Source organism: Bubalus bubalis, chromosome 4 (genome assembly GCF_019923935.1).
Source record: "Bubalus bubalis isolate 160015118507 breed Murrah chromosome 4, NDDB_SH_1, whole genome shotgun sequence".
Lineage (NCBI taxonomy): Eukaryota > Metazoa > Chordata > Mammalia > Artiodactyla > Bovidae > Bubalus > Bubalus bubalis.
The window spans coordinates 97,625,961-97,647,303 of record NC_059160.1 but is presented as its reverse complement, the minus strand read 5'-3'; the positions used below and the strand labels follow the sequence as shown (position 1 = coordinate 97,647,303).

General features: G+C 42.9%; 1 protein-coding gene, 1 long non-coding RNA gene and 1 other non-coding gene across 7 annotated transcripts in view; 2 read left to right on the top strand and 1 right to left on the bottom strand.

Annotated features, from left to right (window-relative positions):
* Positions 1-908: 908 nt before the first annotated feature.
* Positions 909-980, top strand: TRNAW-CCA. The gene has a single exon. It is a non-coding gene; the product is annotated as a tRNA-Trp (tRNA).
* Positions 981-3,190: 2,210 nt separating this feature from the next.
* On the bottom strand, positions 3,191-8,504 carry LOC123333326. The gene is made up of 2 exons (XR_006550639.1): positions 8,366-8,504; positions 3,191-3,339 (listed from the first exon to the last, which is right to left on the bottom strand). It is a non-coding gene; the product is annotated as an uncharacterized LOC123333326 (long non-coding RNA).
* The window catches only part of PLEKHG7 (pleckstrin homology and RhoGEF domain containing G7), a 79,995-nt gene continuing 67,020 nt past the window's right edge, over positions 8,369-21,343 (top strand). For 4 of the 5 annotated variants that reach the window (XM_044941836.1, XM_044941835.1, XM_044941834.1 and 1 more), the window contains exons 1-2: positions 8,369-9,139; positions 9,925-9,947. In XM_044941836.1, coding sequence (XP_044797771.1) covers positions 8,576-9,139; positions 9,925-9,947 — 587 coding nt within the window. In that variant the 5' untranslated portion in view covers positions 8,369-8,575. Of the gene's footprint in view, positions 9,140-9,924; positions 9,948-20,737; positions 20,893-21,343 lie in introns of those variants that run through there. The other variant, XM_044941837.1, reaches the window with a different exon arrangement.

The following is a 21,343-nucleotide window of genomic DNA, read 5'->3' as shown; positions in this document are numbered from 1 at the left end:
AGTTCCTTCACCCTCAGAGTTTACTATATCAATGTATTTGTTGATGATGGACATTCTATTAAAATGGACATTGGGATTGTTTCCAGTAGAGGGCCATTCTCTGGTTCTGTTAGAAGAAATAAAAGTCTATCAACACAAAGATCAATGAGAGCCAGCACCAGCCTGAGTCCGGGAGACCGGGAGTACAGTGAACTGGACCCTGCTTGTCCTCCCAACACAGGGAGCCTATTCTCAGGTCTAGTCTTTTTATACAGATACGAAGTGTGGGAATAGGAATGTGGTGTTGCCAGATGGTTCACTGAAAAATAAAACTTGCGATCAAAACAAAACAAAACAAAAAAACAAAAAAACTTGCAATCCAAACTTTTCTATAAAAACACTTAACTTTTAATGTGGGATTTTTTCTTTTTTAACTGGAAAGTCACACAGATATAGAAAACAAACTTATGGATACTAAGGGGGAAAGGTGGGGAGGGATGAATTGAGAGATGGATTGACACACATACACAGTGATATATATAAAACAGGTAACTAGTAAGAAAGCTACTGTACAGCACAAGGAACGCCACTCAATACTCTCATGACCTCTATGAGAACACAATCTAAGGATTCTATTAGAACATCTATATGTGGATATACGTATATGTTTAACTGAATCACTTTGCTGTACAGCAAAAACTAACACAAAATCATAAATCAACTATTCTCCAATTTTTTTTTATAAAACTAATAAAAAAAAACTAGAAGGCAGGTCAGAATTCTACAGCTTGAAGCCTCAGATCTAGGTATTCATGATACAAAAAGAGCTTATCAGGATTTAGACTTTGTAAAGGGGCTCATCCCAAGCGGCTTTCTTCCCAGTCAAGACTTATCCTGATCAAGTAAAGGCCCACCTTTGTTTTGAGGCTTCCTTGGTGGCTCAGAGGTTAAAGCATCTGCCTCCAATGCAGGAGACCCAGGTTCGATCCCTGGGTCGGGAAGATCCCCTGGAGAAGGAAATGGCAACCCATTCCAGTATTCTTGCCTGAAGAATATCATGGAGGGAGGAGCCTGGTAGGCTATAGTCCATGGGGTCACAAAGAGTCGGACACGACTGAGCGACTTCACTTTCACTTTTGTTTCAAGAAGGTTGCCCCAGGTCCTGAAGGAGAAGCTGGCCCTCAGGATCCCCTCTGCACCATGGCAGCCCTTCCCCAATCAAAATGCCTCCCTGTCCCTTTTATTCTTTAGAGGTTACATTATCTTTTTTCCCCCTGATAATCCTTTGTGACCTTTCTGTAGACTTAATTTCTTACTTAAGATACAACCAGAGGTTCCAAGTTTCTGGATGGGTGTCAAATATCCCATTATCGTCATCCCCCAGGAGACACAGTTTTACAATCAGGCTTTCGTGAGGGGACTTGCCGATGAAGTTCAACCTTCATTTCCACAAACCCAAAGCTAAAATACTTGATTCATTTTTCTTTCTTCCTCAACTGAAACAATTCATTGCTAGACAGCTTTGGCAGGAGCTCAGACTATTTATGCTGGCTCCATGCTGGCAAAATAAAGAAATGCCCTTGATACTGCATTTTGGGTTTGACAGTGGCAGTAGTAAAGTGAGAAGGTCAAGTCATTTTTCAAAGTTCTAAGTAAATGATGTTCTAAAGAGACCAATATGAAAGGATTAAGGACTAATGCAAAGGTTATCACAAGGCCAACATCTATAAATTAGATCTTTTTCCCCCTAAGGCAGCAGCTCTCAAATCTTTCATCTGTAAAAAATCACTGGGAGACTGTGGGCCCCACCCCTAGATATTCTGACTCAGGAGGTGGGGAGGGGCAAGAATTCGCCTTTCAAACCAAGTCTCAAGTGGTACTGAGGCTTTTGACCCAGGGAGCCCACTGTGAGAATCACTGACCTACAGAAACCTTCACAGTAAGTATCTGTAATGATTCTAAACAATGAAAACCAGTAAATTAGACTGAATTAGAATTTGTTTGAATTTGCTTTTGTAAAGAAGTCTGAAGAAATATTTTTTGAGATGGTGTACATTCCTGGGACTGTATGCCGTATCTCCATCTAGACACCAAAGGTTTTCTGGGGTGCTGCTCAAATGAGAATACTAGTAGATACAAACGTTTTCCGTTTGCATTTTAATTACTTGAAAATTAACGCTCACAAATGTGTTCCCAAGTACAATGATCGTTTCCTCTATTATTCAGTGCTTATCCAAACATTCCACTGAAGTGAGCTGAACTGTTAGTTGCTCAGCTGTGTCCAACTCTCTGCAACCCCATGGACTGTAGACCACAAGGCTCCTCTGTCCATGAGATTTCCCAGGCAAGAATACTGGAGTAGGTTGCCATTTCCTTCTCCAGAGAATCTTCCCCATCCAGAGATCAAACCCAGGTCTCCTGCTTTGGAGGCAGATTCATTACTATTTGAGCCATGAGGGAAGCCAATGCTTATTAAAACATTCCACTGCTGCTGCTGCTGCTAAGTCACTTCAGTCGTGTCCGACTCTGTGCGACCCCATAGACGGCAGCCCACCAGGCTCCGCTATCCCTGGGATTCTCCAGGCAAGAACACTGGAGGGGGTTGCCATTTCCTTCTCCAATGCATGAAAGTGAAAAGTGAAAGTGAAGTCGCTCAATTGTGTCCGACTCTTCGCGACCCAGTGGACTGCAGCCTACCAGGCTCCTCCATCCATGGGATTTTCCAGGCAAGAGTACTGGAGTGGGGTGCCATTGCCTTCTCCGAACATTCCACTAAATAAATACAAAATGTTTTAGGCTGTAAGCACTGTAAGGTTGAAAGGAATGTTTTCTCACAACTTTGGAGAAAGCAAACGGATAAGATACCTAAAACTGTCTCACTGAGCTATCAGTGATGCTCACTGAGCACCGAAGGGGAAGTAAAAAGCCACATTTGCATCCTCCCTTTATTGGATCAGTCACTGTTCAGTAGAAACAAATCACCTGACCTGGGCGGTCTTAGATTCTGAACTTGCTTTCCCTTAGAACTTTTCATAAACAAATAACTAGAAATTTCTCTAAGAAGGGGAGAGGCCAGTTCCTCCTTTCAGCTCCTGTCAAGTGTGCCTGTGCTCAGCCAGGAGGGTTCACTGTTACAGGCGTGGAACCTGTTCTTCCAAAACCTCGCCTGGCAGCTTGCTCTGAGGTCTGCGGGCTCCGCTGTCAGGACCCACCTGGACAACGTCACCTTCAGAGGCAGACCATCCCACAGGTATCAGAGGTGACGTTCGGCTGCTACTGGGTTCCCTTCTTGCATTTTTCATTTGTTCAGATCCTGTTGCTACCAGTTTCTCTTGGTCCTGTCTTGCTGGTCTCGCAGGTCTAAGCATAATGGGTGAATCATTAATCTGTGTGGTTTAATTTCAAGTACACTGAGATTGCTTTCCCCAACAGTGTGGGTGGTGGTTGCTGGCTTCTTAAAGCTTGGGTGATCAAAGCCTGGTGAATTCACTTTATAATACAGTGATCATTTATTGATTCAGTCTTCTAGGGAAGTAAAGGAGAAGAGATAGCCTGAACTTTTTGGTTCACTTTTGGCTTCTTATCAGATCCATGGGGATAAATCATTTAGACAGGGCCTCCCAGGAGCCTCACCTATTATCCCTGCAAGGAGCTTGTGAGGGAGGGACTTTATTATTCTTTCATAAATGTGGCCTGGAGGCTGACCCAGGCAGAGAGGCTTGTCCCAAGTCACAGGGCTAGCTGGTGCTTAGGCAGAGAGAGCAAGCAGATGGTTAACTCTAGAGCCTGGGCTCCTCTTCTCAGCAATGGCCTTCCAAAGCTCTGCTGTAGCTAAAGTTTCTTCAGTTCTACAGTGAGGGATGTCAGCAGTTACTGCTGTCTTGGTTCCAATATTTGAGACACTGGCCAGTAAATAATACTTAATGACCCTTGGAAACAATGGAAACATTGAGAGACTTTATTTTCCTGGGCTCCAAAATCACTGCAGATGGTAACTGCAGCCAAGAAATTAAAAGACGCTTGCTCTTTGGAAGAAAAGCTATGACAAACTTAGCCTATTAAAAAGCAGAAGCATTACTTTGCCAACAAAGGTCCGTCTAGTCAAATCCATGGTTTTTCCAGTAGTCATGAATGGATGTGAGAGCTGGACTATAAAGAAAGCTGAGCACTGAAGAAATTACGCTTTTGAATTGTGGTGCTTGAGAAGACTCTTGAGAGTCCCTTGGACAGCAAGGAGATCAAACCAGTCAATCCTAAAGGAAATCAGTCCTGAATATTCAAAGGAAGGACTGATGCTGAAGCTGAAGCTCCAATACTTTGGCCCACCTGATGCGAAGATCTGACTCACTGGAAAAGACCTTAATGCTGGGAAAGATTGAAGGCAAGAGAAGGAGACGACAGGATGAGATGGTTGGATGACAACAGTGACTCGAGGAACATGAGTTTGAGCAAGCTTCGGGAGTTGGTGATGGATAGGGAAGCCTGGCGTGCTGCAGTCCATGGGGTCGCAAAGAGTCGGACATGACTGAGCAACTGAACTGAACTGAACTGAATGACTCTTGGGTATAATAACTAGGTACCAACTGCCACACTCTAAGTCAGGACAATTAGAAGGAAATCTGAAGCAATGTCCTGACCCCTCTAAGGAGAAGAAAGAAGGTACAAGAAACCCAAACACTAAGAATTCTGAGAAAAATATTATGCAAGTGCCTATGTAAACATTCTGAACTCCTTTAGCCATGTTGCTGCCTGGAATTATAACAATGCTTTGCTGAGAAACACAATATAATCCCCCAGTTGTAGTATACATGTGTAGAAGTAACTCCAGCCCTCAGCTCAGCCATTTGTCAGGAGAATGAGGAATGAGGTCCTCCAGTAAAGGACCTGAAAAGAGACCTAATATACCCATTTTCATTAGTAATCATTCTTCTCCTATGAAGAACATGGTATCAGCCAGAAATAACCTAAACTCTAAAATCAAAACCAGTTCAACCTCACCGTAACTAAAATGTTAAGTTTCCTAGCAGGTATTACTCTCTCCCTTTGCCCCCCCACATAAGGGTACCGTGTGCATTTTTGTTCTACATGTGAAGCTCTGTTAACATTTGAGGCTTGGCTCAAAATATTAAAGCAAACCCAGGGTTAAGAATCTCCGGTTTTCTTTTGTAGATAAGAGTCTGTTAACGTCAGTTGATATCTAAGTAGTTCCTTAAACAACTCTCCAGTCTAAAAGCCAGCATCTGGTAGTTTCACTTGGCTTTAAACCAGAGGAGAGCCAGGGAATAAATGTAAGAGAATAGAGTCCCCCTAAATCAATGTCACAACATTGTCATAGCAATATCATGATGTTGGGCTCCTCCCTTGCTCCTCCCATTTACTGATAAGAGTAAATCTAAGAGCCTATTAATTCTCTTGACACAGGATTATTGGACTTCTATGCCTGAAACAGATTAGAAAAAACCAAGGAATGAAAGAACCTGCCATAGGCAAGTACAAAACTAGAATTAATGACTAAAAATTTGGGAGTACATCAGTGTGGGGCCGTTTCATATGGGGTGAACAATCGTATGCTACAAAAACCTACAGCAATTACTGTCGTTTCCATAGAACTACAGTAACTAGTCATAACAGTGCATGTTAGCTAATCTCATGAGTGACAATCAAGATAGGACAGGTCATCAAGAATTTATGGGTGCCCAGTATTCTCTATTATCAAATTGAGAATGTAAATAAGACACAGTAGAAAAAGTTCTACTAAAAAGTACTGTCAATGCAATTAAAATTATACAGCACTAAAAGAACAAATTAGCTATCCTTAAAATGGGGCTGTCCATTCCTGAAGGGTTACAGATTGCTTTAGAACTATAGACTTGCTGGGAGATCCCTGATGGCCTAGTGGTTAGGATTCTTTGTTCTCACTGCCATGACCTGGATTCAATCCCTGGTTTGGGAGCTGAGATACCACAAGCCACATGGTGCAACCACAAGCCACATGGTGCAACAGAATAAAGGATTATAGATTTGCTGAAGTTATTATTGGAAATCTCAGAATATGTGGTCAACTACTGATGTTCCTCAACCAACAAGCCATGTATCATCTGAAACCATTTCCCACATTGCCCATGGCAAGGGAAGATGGTTATATTATCTGTTCCACAGTCCCACATCAGACATGTAAATAATCAAGAGTTGACCCTTAAGTAATACTTGATAGATGGGTAAGGATTGATGCTTTTCCACAGGAAACTACTTTCTTCATATGGAAAACTACAAAATAATGAAATAGCAGTAAGTCATTTGCATGTCACCATGAATCAAGTTGGCAAATGAAAGAATCAGATTTGCTTCAACACAAGAACAGATAGGAGGTAATTCTGCATTAGTGAACCATAGAAAGCACCTCTCATCATGAGAAGCAGGGCATCTGAGTGACATCTGGGTTTTTCTTTTCAAATTGGCTATTTTTCCAAAACATGGGGATGGATAAAATCTAAAATGTGTTTTGCCAAATACTTTGCATCACTATCTTTGAAATCATGTCTCATTTCGTAGTTTAAACCTTGAAGGAAAGGGCCTTGTTTTTCTTGTTCTTACATCCCTGGTATATGCCAAAGGACATACATATATACAATTATATATACAATCATACATATATATATATCATACATACACACATGTATACAATCATACATACATACATAAGTGCGGAATGTAAGGAAAATTAAACATATATTTGATTCTCTTAAAATGGAAATAAAAGATGATGAGCTTCCAAGAAGTCTCTTAATCTCTTAGATCACCAAGGTTTTGAAAAGTTTTTTTGTTTCAATCTAGAAGGGATATTAAGTAAAATGTGCATGCACGCTAAGTCACCTCAGTCCTGTTCCACTCTTCATATCCCTATGGTCTGTAGCCTGCCAGGCTCATAAGTCCATGGGATTCTCCAGGCAAGAGTACTGGAGTGGGTTGCCATGCCCTTCTCCAAGGATCTTCCTGACCCAGGGATAGTACCAGAGGCTCCTGCAGTTCCTGCACTGCAGGTGAATTCTTTACTGAATAATAAATATTGCCAAAGCTGCTCCAAGTCTTTGCTCAAAACCCATACCCAATAAATAAATAACAAAATTAAATAAATTAGGAGAGCCTGACATTATGACCCCCTAAACAAATGATGGGGGTTTTCCTGGTGGCTCAGTGGTAACACCTGAAATGCAGGAGACTCAGGTTTGATCCCTGGGTCTGGAAGATCCCTGGAGGAGGAAATGGCAACCCACTGCAGTATTCTTGCTTGGGAAATCCCATGGACAGAGGAGCCTGGTGGGTTATAGTCCATAGAGTCGCAAAGAGTTGGACATAACTTAGGGACTAAACCACTACCACCACCACATCAGTGGCCATTGTACAGCAGGAGTGTCCTCAAAGCCTGCCAACTCACTCCACACCGCTTTTAGCAGGAGTGAACACACAGGTTTAAGTTAAAGGGTCCAGAGATAAGAAAGGAAGATACAAACAAGAAAGCAGATAGAACCAGCTGGGACTAAGATGGCATGAATCTGACCTCCAACAGATCTTGAGTCTCATACGTTGATTTTACAACATTAGCATAGTATATGACACACCTACTGGCTGCTAGGACCAGACATTAAAGACCAAAAAAGGATAAAAATCAGGTGGCACCCCACTCCCTTGGACAAAGGCCTGACCCTTCAGGGTAAACTAATGCATGCTGCTGCTGCTAAGTCACTTCAGTTGTGTCCGACTCTGTTGCTACCTAGGCAGCCCTGTCACTGGGATTCTCCAGGCAAGAATACTGGAGTGGGTTGCCATTTCCTTCTCCAATGCATGCATGCATGCTAAGTCACTTCAGTCGTGTCCGACTCTGTGCAACCCCATAGACGGCAGCCCACCAGGCTCCCCTGTCCCTGGGGTTCTCCAGGCAAGAATACTGGAGTGGGGTGCCACTTCCTTCTCCAAACTAATGCACAGGTATCCCTATTATTAGCTTCACTCCTCCCTTTGTTTTTATTCTTTAAATCACTGTCGCCCACCTCCAGGGCGACAAATTGATTTGTGAACACAATTTCTGCTTAGTCATTCTTTGGCCACTGAGTAATGCTTGCACTTTGTCCATCTCAGCTTGAGTTTCTTATTCACCTACTGGAACCCCAATGGAAAAAGAACCCTCCTTAAGGAGGCAGGGAGCAGGATCCAAACGACTTAATTTGGTAACAAACAAATTTCAAAACATAAACAATTTAGATTGGAAGGCTGGACTCACTTATCTTAATTACCTACAAAACATAACAGATACTTATGTTAACTAGGCATTCGTTAGCTCCTCTGACTAGAAGCTTCTATGTGAAATTTCAGACACCTTTTTTCTCACCTGCATCTCCTTGTTTGCAATAGATTTCGCACTCTGCTCTCCCTTAATGATCAGCCACTTGCTTGCAATTTTCCTCTGGAAAAGGATGGAAACACACTGAGGAACAGAGGCATCTTAAGACGGAAACGGAACCACCCCAGTGTGGTCAGGAGAACAGCAACTCAGACGACATCGCCTGGAAGTTTCCAGCAACCGGAGCCTCTTAGTGGCATGGAGAAGATGGAGCCATCCCGCCAAGAGGTGCAGCCTGCAGGCTGTGAGGCCACTCCTCCATACTCCCTGGAAAGCTTGTCGAAGAAGCACTGTCAGAACCAGGGGAATCTTCTCCACTTTGACCGGCAAGCCCCTGGCCGCTTGTCCACCTCGCCCACTTTGCGGAGGTTAAGAAGCCGCGGTTTCGGGAGTGTGCGCGGAGGTGCGCGCGGCAGTGCCACTGCGCATGCGCCGCCTCAGCCCGTGGCCTTGGAAGTGCGCACCTGGGGCGGCTCGCAGGAGTCCCCTGGCTCCGCAAGTCCCCTTTCCAGCAAGCTATGTGAAAGCACAGAGGAGTCTTCTCACTCCCTGTGGCCCCTGAGACTCCACTCAAGATTGCCTCTGGACTCTGAAAGGGCCCTCGACGCAGCCGAGTCGGTTGAGCTCCAAATGGGGCCAGGTGAAGAGCGTGCCCTTCCCGTGCCTCAGCACCTCGAGGAGGGGTCGCTTCCTCAGGCCTCCTTTCCACGGAAAGGAGACCACCCAGCACCCAGCCACACTCCAGGACCTCCGGGGCCTCAGGTAACACAGCTCTAAGCCTCTTGTCTCTCGATTGGTGAATGCAAAGCATAATAGGTCTCCAGGTTGCCAAATTGGCGAGGATAGGGGTGCAAGGCAGCGGCGCCTCCTTGAGGGAGCCAACACAGGAAGTCACCGATCTGGGGGAACACAGTCTTTAGGACAGCTGGCTGTCAAGTAAAAGGGGTGCAGCAGTTTGGGGAAGGAGAAGGAGGTCGAGCTCACTTTCCTCTTCAGTATCCTTGAAGGCACTTTAAGAAAGGACCCGAATTAGAAATGGTCTCTCAGGCATTAGAAAGTAAAAGTGCTATGCTATGCTAAGTCACTTCAGTCGTTTCCGACTCTGTGCGACCCCACAGACGGCAGCCCACCAGGCTCCCCTGTCCCTGGGATTCTCCAGGCAAGAACACTGGAGTGGGTTGCCATTTCCTTCTCCAATGCATGAAAGTGAAAAGTGAAAGTGAAGTCGCTCAGTCGTGTCCGACTCTTAGCGACCCCATGGATTGCAGCCTAACAGGCTCCTCTGTCCATGGGATTTTCCAAGCAAGAGTACTGGAGTGGGGTGCCATTGGCTCTCTTGCAAATCCAGGCTGTGTGAAGACCGCCAGGCATGGCTGGTTTAAAAGGGCAGAAAGAACAAATTATTCAAATTTCTAACGTTCTAACCTCCCCCCCCCCCCAAAAAAAAACTCCAAAACGTTAATGACCTCTTCCTTCAAGATGTGTGCTTTGGAATTTTGGATGGGTTTGAGCAGTACTAAAATGTTTATTTTTCCAATTTATTTCAGAGAGAAGAATTGCATCAGTACAGGTATGTCTTCACTTTCTCCAGTGCTATGAAAGCTGTTGACTTTTTACTTTTACATCTTCTGTTCTGACATAGCAGACCCAATGTTGTATTAATCAGGGTACTTTGTTTTACAGCCCCCAAGTCACTCTTCATATTATGGGTGAAACGATTAATTTCCAGAGTCTCCTTTAAAAGCCTAGCATTTTACTATGGCCGGAGTATTTGTGGGTAGAGTATGACAGCCACAGGTGGCCATGGTTTTCATTTTGAATTGTCAATAATTTGGCCTTGTGGTTTAATTAACATCCACTTGGTAATAGTTCTTGTCAGATAGAGAAGATGTAAAGGCCAGAAACATTCAACAGTTTTTCAAAGAGAAATTCAGAAGACAAGGATAAAAGGAACAAGATGTGCTGTTTAAATCTAGGGCAACCTTTAATATGCCTGTAACAACAGACTATGCTTTTATCTAGAATGCAGGTAGATTGTGTCACTTCAGAAACCAACTCTGACTTTCAGCTTGGTCGCCCAGCTCTGCCAGTGGGTTTGCCATTTCTTTCAGAGATGAAGAGCTTCTGTGGCAGAAAGGGAAAAATCCAAGCCCAGTTTCACCCACCCAATTTGTAGGATTGGTGGGAAAGCCTTCATTTCATTTGGAAAGTCATCCACAGAGAATTAGCCGTTGTTTTATTACTGGCCCCCAATTCTCAAGCAAGAGTTTGCTATTAATAGCAGGAAGGATGAGATCCATCTGTGCAATCTTTGTTGATTTTAACTCTTGTAGATTTTAATGCTAGTTGGCCTAAATGTATCTTAGGTAGAGAATATTTACAAAGCCATAGGCAAATGCAAAGTATTATGTTTATGTCAACTAGTTATTGCTATGTAACAAACCAGCTGGAACTTAAGTGCCTTAAAACGGCAACTGGTTATTGTTTCTTATAAATCTATGTGTTAATTAAGGGTCAGTTGATCTAGCCTAAGCTCAGCTGGGTAGTTCACTCCATGTGTCCCTCATCTTTTTCATGGGACCAAATTGCTGCCCTGGGCATTTTCTTATGTTGAAGGGGGAGGTTCAAGGGGATAAGTGGAAATATGCAAGGCCTCTTGGACCCTGAGCTCTGTACCTTGTCTAATTCTACTGATCAAAGCAAGTCACGTACCTGAACTCAAGGGCAAGAAATTATGTGTCACCAGTATTATGTGGCAGACTATATGGATACAAGGGTTGGTGAAGAAAGGGGCCATCAATGGAAGTCTTCTATAGGTGCAGACCGGAATTAAGCTCTAAAATGATGCCTAATTCAGACGTGTCAGAGAAAGTGAAAAGAGAATAGTTTCAGGGAAAGATGATGTTGATTAGAGTCAATCATGCAGAGTCTAATAGGGTATTTAGGGAATTTGTTCCTTACCCTAAGAACAGTGTGAAACCACTGAATGGATTGATGTGGTCAGATGAATATAGGGTAGACATGAGATTTAGATGAGAGTGGACTGTAGCAGAACAATTAGAATATTCAGATATGAGAGGTTGGAGGGTTAGGCTCTGGTGAAGGCAGTGGAGTTAGAAACAAATATCTCAGTTCTGGAGATTGTTAGGAGATACCACCACCTACCATTTGTGAATAGTATGCCACAGCAGATGAGGGGGAGGAAGTTGTCAAGAATGACCTCCAAGCTTCTGGCTTGCACTGTTGGGTGGCAGATGGCTCCATTCACTGATACAGGCAACCTTGGAGGGGAGAAGGGGATGTGGGTGGGTGGGATGAAAGTTTGAACACGTTGAATTTGAGGACCTATGGAACATCTGAGTAGAGACTGTGAGTGGGTAGTTAACTAGAGAAGGCATCATGGGTGGAGATGTATATCTGAGAGTCTTTAATGAAGGAATGCTTCCTAGACCACATAAAGTCTGTCCAACTTTGCATGTAACATGGAGTTAGTAGACCCAAAGGCTGACGGCTGGGGTGCACTAAACCATTTGCAAAAGATGATGTGCAGGTAACTATGATTGACCAGCAGAATCTTCGTGAGGCAATAACAGAAATAGTCTTCAGTGATTCGAAGGGAAGACTTGGTCAGAGGGCTTGAGGCCTACAAAGCTGGTGAGTTTCAGTATATGTCACCATCACATGCAAAGCAGTGAAAAGCTACAGAAAGTCACCACAGGGAGTCAGAGATGAAGTGTTTTGGACACCTTGGTATATGGTGATGACCCAGAATTATTCAACATTGTTTCTTCAGGACTTAGTACAGTGCTTGGCATGTAGTAGGCAATGTTTGAATGAATAAATGAAAGAGCAAGTTACTATAAACTATTCATATGTTTTTATAAATACTCAAGCATTACTACTAAAATAATTTTGCATCAGCCACAGACCACTCAATCTGTACCTTTTTAAACCAAAAAATTCACTGAAAGCATGAGTTTTGGGTAAATAGCTAGCCATTTTTGGCACAAAGATCTTCTGCCTGCCTGCCTTTTTTTGCTCTCTCTCTCTCTCCTTCCTGTCGTTTGTTCTAAGGGCTACTTCCCAGGCTGTGCGGTCCGACGGTGTAAGGTAAAGGGCTCTTTACATGAGGCCCTGCTGTCCATTGAGGGAACTGAGGGGCCCTCACCTCCAAAAACTTATTAAAACTTTATTTAAAACATTCTGTAACTCGGGCTTTTACTATGCCTTTGAAATGATATAAACCAGGGTCTAGCAAACTATGGCAGAAATTCAACCCACCACCTGTTTTTGTAAATAAAGTTGTATTGGAGCACAGCCACTTATATTCATTTAAATACTGTCCATGACTTCTTTCCCACTGTAAACCACAGAATTGAGTAGCCACTACAGGGAACATATGGCTCACAAAACCTTAAGTATTTACTATCTAGCACTTTATAAAAAAAGGTTTGCTGACTCTGGTATATTCAGTTAAGAAATGCTTGCTTCTGTGGCGATCAGTCAATCACAGCAATGTTTTCTTTCCTTGTAGCCCTTTTGAAAAACTAACTTTTCTTTTATTACAAATTCTCAACCCATAGCCTGACAATTGGGCAGGCTATGTAAGTGAGAAGGGCCCAATCTACTCTCAGTTCTGAAATAAGCTCAGTGTTAGGACTTGGATTCCAAGTTTTTCTTTATGGAATTTCTTTCTCACTGTTGTTTCCTTTGTGTATAACATTCCAGTGAATTCACACTCACTTCAAACTCTTTCTCCTGTCACCAAAATATGCCTCTTTACAATGTATCCTTACTAAAGTGTGAAGGACTTCAGTTCAGTTCAGTCGCTCAGTCGTGTCCGACTCTTTTCAACCCCATGAATTGCAGCACACCAGCCCTCCCTGTCCATCACCATCTCCCAGAGTTCACTCAAACTCACGTCCATCGAGTCGGTGATGCCATCCAGCCATCTCATCCTCTGTCGTCCACTTTTCCTCCTGCCCCCAATCCCTCCCAGCATCAGAGTCTTTTCCAACGAGTCAACTCTTCGCATGAGGTGGCCAAAGTATTGGAGTTTCAGCTTTAGCATCATTCCTTCCAAAGAACACCCAGGGCTGATCTCCTTTAGAATGGACTGGTTGGATCTCCTTGCAGTCCACCCATCTTTCCAAGTAGAGCAGTATATTTATCCCCTTTTGCATTTCCCTATACCTCATAAATGCCTCCATCATAGTATCTAAAACAAATGTTTCTCTGACATCCATCTCCTCTCAGAAACAAGACCTTTCTGAGGGCAGAGACCACTTACTTTATACTTCATCTCAACAGCCATTACTCAACTAGAGTCTGTCTCCAAAATATTGAAGAAAAGGATGGATGGAAAGATAACAGGCAGGGTGGCAGGCTGCTTGGCTTACAGTGTTACTTACCTGTCCCCGGTGTATTTGAATTTTGACAGAGGACATGACTTGAAGCCAAGCAATAAAGCCATGTTACTGGAATTTTAAACAACATGAAACAAGGAGGGGAGATTTTGTGGGCAGGCACACTTTCCTCACACCGCTTAAAGTCAGTCTTCCAAGAAAACTGTCTATCTCACCTAATTTTTCAATGAGCCTTGAAACTGAGAAGGAAAATGAACATACTACATTTATGAGAATGGACTAACCTTCCAGTACTCAAAAGTAATCAGAAAAAAACTAAATATATCCAAAACATGAAAGCCAAATGACAAGGAAGAGACCAGACAAGAACACTGACTGCCAGTAAATTATCTGGAGAGTCATCTAAAGCCAGTTTCATCTGGAATAGCCCTTAGCAGAGGCAGCACAACATAATATTAAGAGTTATTGGAATCAAACTCCCTGGGTTTGAATCCTGTATTTACTTCTCTCTGGCAGCATGATCTTGGGCAAAGCTCTGAACAACTCAAAACCTCAAAAGTTTTCATCTGTGAAAGTTGCTCAGTAGTGTCCAACTTTTTACGACCCCATGGACTGTAGCCCACCTGGCTCTTCCCAACCCAGGGATCCAACCCAGGTCTCCTGCATTGCAGGCAGATTTTTTTCCATCTGAGCCACCAGGGAAGGCCTGTGTCTTCCCTCATCTGTCGATTGGAGATGCAAATACAACTGACGCTTCAACAGCACAGGGGTTTAGGACGCTGTGCAGTCCAAAATCCACATATAACTTCACAGTCAGCCCTCCTTATCTGAGGTTCAGTAGTCAGCGGATTCAACCAAGAACAGATGGTGGAAGTACTGTAGTATTTCATGAAAAAAAAAAAAAAAATCTGCCTTTTAAGTGGACCTGCTCAGTTCAAACCTGTGTTGTTCAAGGGTCAACTATAGTACCCATCTACTAAGCTTTTGATTTGATAATTAGCATAACTCAAATTTACCTTTTTTAAGAAGCTGGGTCATTCATTCATTCATTTGGCACTTCCTGTATGCAGATCACTGACTTACTCTTTCCGAAATATTCTGACCCCAGAGTGAAATGATAAATCACAGGAAGTTCATCTGATGTGTCCAAACATTAAATTCAATATAATGTTAAATCCTCCCCAGACTTTCACTTAAAACCTGTTGGATAGCTAGCACTGTCCTAGCCGTTAAGTATGAAATCTTGGTAGAAAGTTAGTAACTACCAATGATTGGGTGGCATGTTGGTTTTTTCAGTCACTGTTCACATGTGTTCTGTTTTGTTTACATGTACACGCTGCTTTGTTTTTGGCTGCGCTGGGTGCTCGTTGCTGCGCACAGGCTTTCTCTATTGCAGTGTGCCGGTTTCTCATTGCGGTGGCTTCTTCTGTTGCGGAGCATGGGCTCCAGGTGCACAGGCTTTAGTAGTTGCTGTGAATCTCAGCCCTCCATAACATATTTTGTTGCTTTCTTTTTCCCTCCAATTATATTGAGGTATAATTGACATAGAACATTATATAAGTTTAAGGTGTATAGCATAATAATCTGAAATATGTATATGTTGCAAAATGATTACCACAATATGTTTAGTTAACATCCATCACCACGTGTAGTTACATTTTTTTTTTTTCCCCTTGTGATGAGATATGTGAATACTGTTAATTAGTTAGAGGCCTCAGGGTGTCATGGAGGTCGTCTTGAGCTGGGCCTGGCTGGAGGCTAGGGTGGGAACTGGCAGCTTCCTTTCACATCAGGAGCCTTGTGTTATTCTTGAACTGGCATCAGCTCCCCCAGCGTGTAAACTCCATCACAGCAGGAGTTGTGCCTGTTTTGCTCATTGCTATATCCCTAGTGTCTCGAACACCACCTGGCACATAGTAGATGTTCAGTGAAACTTTAAGGAAGGAAAAAAGGAAGTGCATTGGTTGATTAGTTAGGTTAGGTCAAGCTTGGTAGGGGGAATTGTATCATCCCTTTCTGGAAGTTTTCTCCTCCAGCAATTTATCTCCCTCTAGGTCCTTTCAACCTCCGCCACCTTCCTAATCAGTTCTGTGTTCATCTTTTGAGTGTTCATTGGATTATTGGGGATTTGTATGACTATGGTTTGATCGTACTGGGTGGTATTTTTTTTTTTAACAGACCAATATTTTTTAAATTTAATTATTATTTTTGGCTGTCCTTGTCTTCATTGCTGCACTTGGGCTTTCTCAAGTTGTAGAGAGGAGGGGCTACTCTTCATTGTGGTGCACGGGCTTTTCATTGTGGTAGCTTCTCTTGTTGCAGAGCACAGGCTCTTGAGTGAGCAGGCTCCAGTAGTTGGGCTGTATGGGCTTAGTTGTGTGCGTGGCATGTGGAATCTTCCTGGATCAGGGTTTGAACCCATGTCCTCTGCATTGGCAGATGGATTTTTGTCCACTGTACCACCAGGAAAGTCCCATACTGGGAATTACTGCCTTGTCCAGAAAAGGCAGTAGTCTCAAAAGACAGAGTTCTAGGCAGTTACCGATACCAGCAGCTACTCTTTTGCTCTGAACACATGTGGGTTTAATAACTGTCACTGATTGAGCCCAAGATGTCACAGCATGATGTGATTTACATGCTGTTGAAACTCCAAAGCTTGTCTTTGTTGTGTTCAAAGTGACATGTTGGGATGAGTCCCATTTGTTCACCCTATATTCATGGAGTGGCCATTCTGTGCCAGGCCGTGGAGAGTAAGCTAGAGGCTCCCCGTATATTCTCCCTTCTCAGATGGATTTTGGTAACATTCTGGTAGAAAATGGAACATTTTGGTAGAAAACTGGAACTGGATATTATGTAAAGAATTATGTCAAACATGTAAATAAAAGTTTCTAACAATCTTGACAGATTCATAATGAAAAAAAATGTTTTGCAGACCTTAACCAAGAGAGCTATAGTTTCATAAGTGGCTATTAAATTGTCATTTCTCTATTGATTATTTTTAAAAGGGATTTTTTTAAAGATTGTTACTGATTCTAATTGGTTGTTCCTGTGTAATCAACTCACAATTATAAGCAACCATTCCAATTTGTACTATATTTCTTGCATAAGGTAGAATACTATGGTTCTTAAAATAGAACACTGCAAGGCGATCCAACCAGTCAATCCTAAAGGAAATTGGTCCTGAATATTCATTAGAAGATCTGAAGCTGAAGCTTCAATACTTTGGCCACCTGATGCGAAGAACTGACTCATTGGAAAAGACCCTGATGCTGGAAAGGATTGAAGGCCGGAGGAGAAGGAGACGACAGAGGGTGAGAAGGTTGGATGGCATTATCGTCATGATGATGATGAGTTTGAGTAGGCTCCGGGAGTTGGTGATGGACAGGAAAGCCTGGCGTGCTGCAGTCCATGGGGTCGTGAAGAGTAGACATGACTGAGTGACTGAACTGAGCTGAACTTTTTCCAGTCACACAGTTGTTGGAAAACCACCTGCTGGAAAATATACATTTATCATGAATTTTAGTATCAGACAAAACAAGGCTTAATAAGCCTGCTTGATAAAAGAAAAACAGCAACAACATTGTATTATCTTACTAAACTTCAAAAGATTTTTATTCCATTAATACACACATATCACTATAGGACAATTGATACCCTCAGTTGCTACCCAGTCATATTCTCTAGAGTCTTTTGTTTTTCTTTAAAATTTGCACCTGGGAATTAGAGGCCAGTAGTCCTTGGTTTAAGCCCACTGTACAGAGAGAATTTTTTTTTTTTTCACTGCAATTAAAAAAAATGTATTGGAGTATACTTGACTTACAATGGAGTATTAGTTTCAGGTATCAGTTCAGTCACTCAGTTGTGTCCAACTCTTTGCGACCCCATGAATCGCAGCACACCACGCCTCCCTGACCATCACCAACTCCTGGAGTTCACTCAAACTCGCATCCATCAAGTCGGTGATGTCATCCAGCCATCTCATCCTCTGTCATCCCATTCTCCAAATGCCCCCAATCCCTCCCAGCATCAGAGTCTTTTCCAATGAGTCAACTCTTCGCATGAGGTGGCCAAAGTACTGGAGTTTCAGCTTTAGCATCAGTCCTTCCAAAGAACACCCAGGGCTGATCTCCTTCAGAATGGACTGGTTGGATCTCCTTGCAATCCAAGGGACTCTCAAGAGTCTTCTCCAACGCCACAGTTCAAAAGCATCAGTTCTTCGGTGCTCAGCTTTCTTCACAGTCCAACTCTCACATCCATACATGACCGCTGGAAAAACCATAGCCTTGACTAGAGGGACCTTTGTTGGCAAAGTAATGTCTCTGCTTTTGAATATGCTATCTAGGTTGGTCATAACTTTCCTTCCAAGGAGTAAGCGTCTTTTAATTTCATGGCTGCAGTCACCATCTGCAGTGATTTTGGAACCCAGAAAAATAAGGTCTGACACTGTTTCCACTGTTTCCCATGACGTGGTGGGACCGGATGCCATGATCTTCGTTTTCTGAATGTCGAGCTTTAAGCCAACTGTTTCACTCTCCTCTTTCACCTTCATCAAGAGGCTTTTTAGTTCCTCTTCACTTTCTGCCATAAGGGTGGTGTCATCTGCATATCTGAGGTTATTGGTATTTCTCCCGGCAATCTGGATTCCAGCTTGTGCTTCTTCCAGCCCCACGTTTCTCATGATGTACTCTGCATAGAAGTTAAATAAGCAGGGTGACAATATACAGCCTTGACATACTCCTTTTTCTATTTGGAACCAGTCTGTTGTTCCATGTCCAGTTCTAACTGTTGCTTCCTGACCTGCATGTAGGTTTTTCAAGAGGCAGGTCAGGTGGTCTGGTATTCCCATCTCTTTCAGAATTTTCCACAGTTTATTGTGATCCACAGTCAAAGGCTTTGGCATAGTCAATAAAGCAGAAATAGATGTTTTTCTGGAACTCTCTTGCTTTTTCTATGATCCAGCGGATGTTGGCAATTTGATCTCTGGTTCCTCTGCCTTTTCTAAAACCAGCTTGAACATCTGGAAGTTCATGGTTCACGTATTGCTGAAACCTGGCTTGTAGTATTTTGAGCATTACTTTACTAGTGTGTGAGATGAGTGCAATTGTGCAGTAGTTTGAGTATTCTTTGGCATTGCCTTTCTTTGGGATTGGAATGAAAACTGACCTTTTCCAGTGCTGTGGCCACTACTGACTTGTCCAAATTTGCTGGCATATTGAGTGCAGCACTTTCACAGCATCATCTTTCAGGATTTGAAATAGCTCCACTGGAATTCCATCACCTCCACTAGCTTTGTTCGTAGTGATGCTTTCTAAGGCCCACTTGACTTCACATTCCACAATGTCATACAGCATAGTGATTCAGTTATACATACATTCATTCTTTTTCAGTTTCTTTTCTCATATAGGTTATCACAAAATATTGAGTACAGTTACCTGTGCTATGCAGTAGGTTCTTCCTGTTATCTATCTTATATATAGTGGTGTCTGTATGTTAATCCCATGGAATCTTTTTTTTAAGAAGGCCAAAGATGTCTTTGTCTTGTTTTTAAAGGAGGAGCTTTAATTATTCATCTTTAAACATTTCTGCCGAGGTAAAGGTCATCACATAATTACTGCCCCACCCACTGGCCACTGGTGGGGATAATAATAGCAAACCTAAACCCTTGGTTCACAGATCACGAGGAGTGGAAAGGGTCTCACTCACAGCTGTTCTCCACAGAAGGAAGCTGAGGCCTTGGGAAGCAACATGCCAAGGTCACACATAAGAAACATCAGGGTTAGGAATCGAAGTCCTAAGTCGGGTAACCTGCCGCTCAGTTGGATTGCCCCCTACATTTGCCTCCTGTGGCTTCTTATTAAAGTACCACTAACTAGTGACTTAAATCAAAAGACGTTTTACAGTCCAAGAGTTCTGGGAGCCACAGCTCCAAAGCCAAGGTGTCAGCAGAGCCACACTTCCTCTGGAAGCTGTCGGGGAGGACTGTTCCTTGATTCTTCATGCAGGCACTCCTTGGCTGTGGCTGCATCACTTTAATCATCTACCTCTGTTTTCACTTGGCGTTCTCTCATCTCTGTCTTTTCTCTGGATATCTCTTATAAGTACACATGTCATGGGATTTAGAGCCCACCCAGATAATCCAGAATAATCTCATCTCAAAGTCTTTTAATTACATCTGCAAAAACCCCTTTTACAAATAACACATTCACAGGCTCCAGGGCTGAAGAGATGGACATGTGTTTGGCGGGCAGGGGAGTTTCCATTCAATCCACTGTGTTGTTGTTTAGTCGCTAAGTCATGTCCGACTCTTTGTGACCCCCTGGACTGTGCAATTCCATAGACAGAGCACCCCCAGGCTCCTCCTCCATGGAGTTTTCCAGGCAAGAATACTGGAGTGGGTTGCCATTTCCTTCTCCAGAGGATCTTCCCAACCCATGGATTGAACCCTCATCTCCTTCATTGCAGGTGGGTTCTTATCTAAAATAGTAACCATCATTATATATCAATTTTTTTAAAAAACAATATCTTAAATGGTTCATAGTACCGTTTTCTCTTCTTCATATTTCCAAGTCTTTTTGGAGTCTGACTTGGGTATTTTAATTGAATTCTTGCTCTGTTGTTCACTAACAGTGAGACCTTAAGTGAATGCCCATCTGTCCTTCTAAGCTTCAGTTTTTCTTTGCTCAATAATGAGAACAGTAATTTCCACTTCATAGAGTACTTGTGAAAATTAATGTTAGTGCATGTAAAGCTCTTAACAAAATGTCCAGTAACAGCTGATGCTCAGGAAGTGCCCGCTGACTTTAAGTCAGAATAATATGCACCATGAACAATCCAGTCTTTACAACATTTATGTATTTGAGGTCCACTAGGGGACACATTTCCACCAGCCAGAAACTTTTCTGGCACTGACATGTGATCACAGGCTCATTGCTGAATGTGATGCCTGGGTGTGTGGCTTGCTCAACTGTGGGAGAGAATTCTCTGGATTCTCTACATTGTTGCCACCCCAGCCCACACCATGGACCTTCAGATCTTCAGCGGAAGACAGAATAAGGAGAATTTCTGGTACCAGAAAGGAGACAAGATTATTCCAGCAACCATGGGACTAGTTCCTTCAGATCTGACCGGCCTGGGGCATCACAACTCAGGGTTAGTGAAAGTGTGGTTTTGTCTGGGTTCGGGTGCAGGGGAGGCGGGGTTCTGGCAAGCCAAAGAGGACTGTGAAGTCTGAGTCAGACACCCAATTAGTTATGCAACCTCCTAGGTCCAGAATTTTATCCTAAAAGAAAGAACCAGAATAGCCAAGCATAGAACCAAAAGACAAAAAAAAAATGTGTTTCTCATAGTTGTTTGTTTAGTGTGCTTCTCCAAACTACTAAAGGGCAGCAAGAAAGTATTCAGCACTTAACCATGACAGTGGCATGCCAGCCACACCCCAAACATTCTGCAGTTATTCTCAGCTCATTCCTCAGTTTAATCTTCCTCTGAGGAAATTGGGTACCAAAAAATTCTCTTCCGTACCCTCTTCACACAGGATGCCATGACCCCATGTACATACCATTTCATTCGGGGAAGAAAAAGAAGTTTTTCCCTTATCACT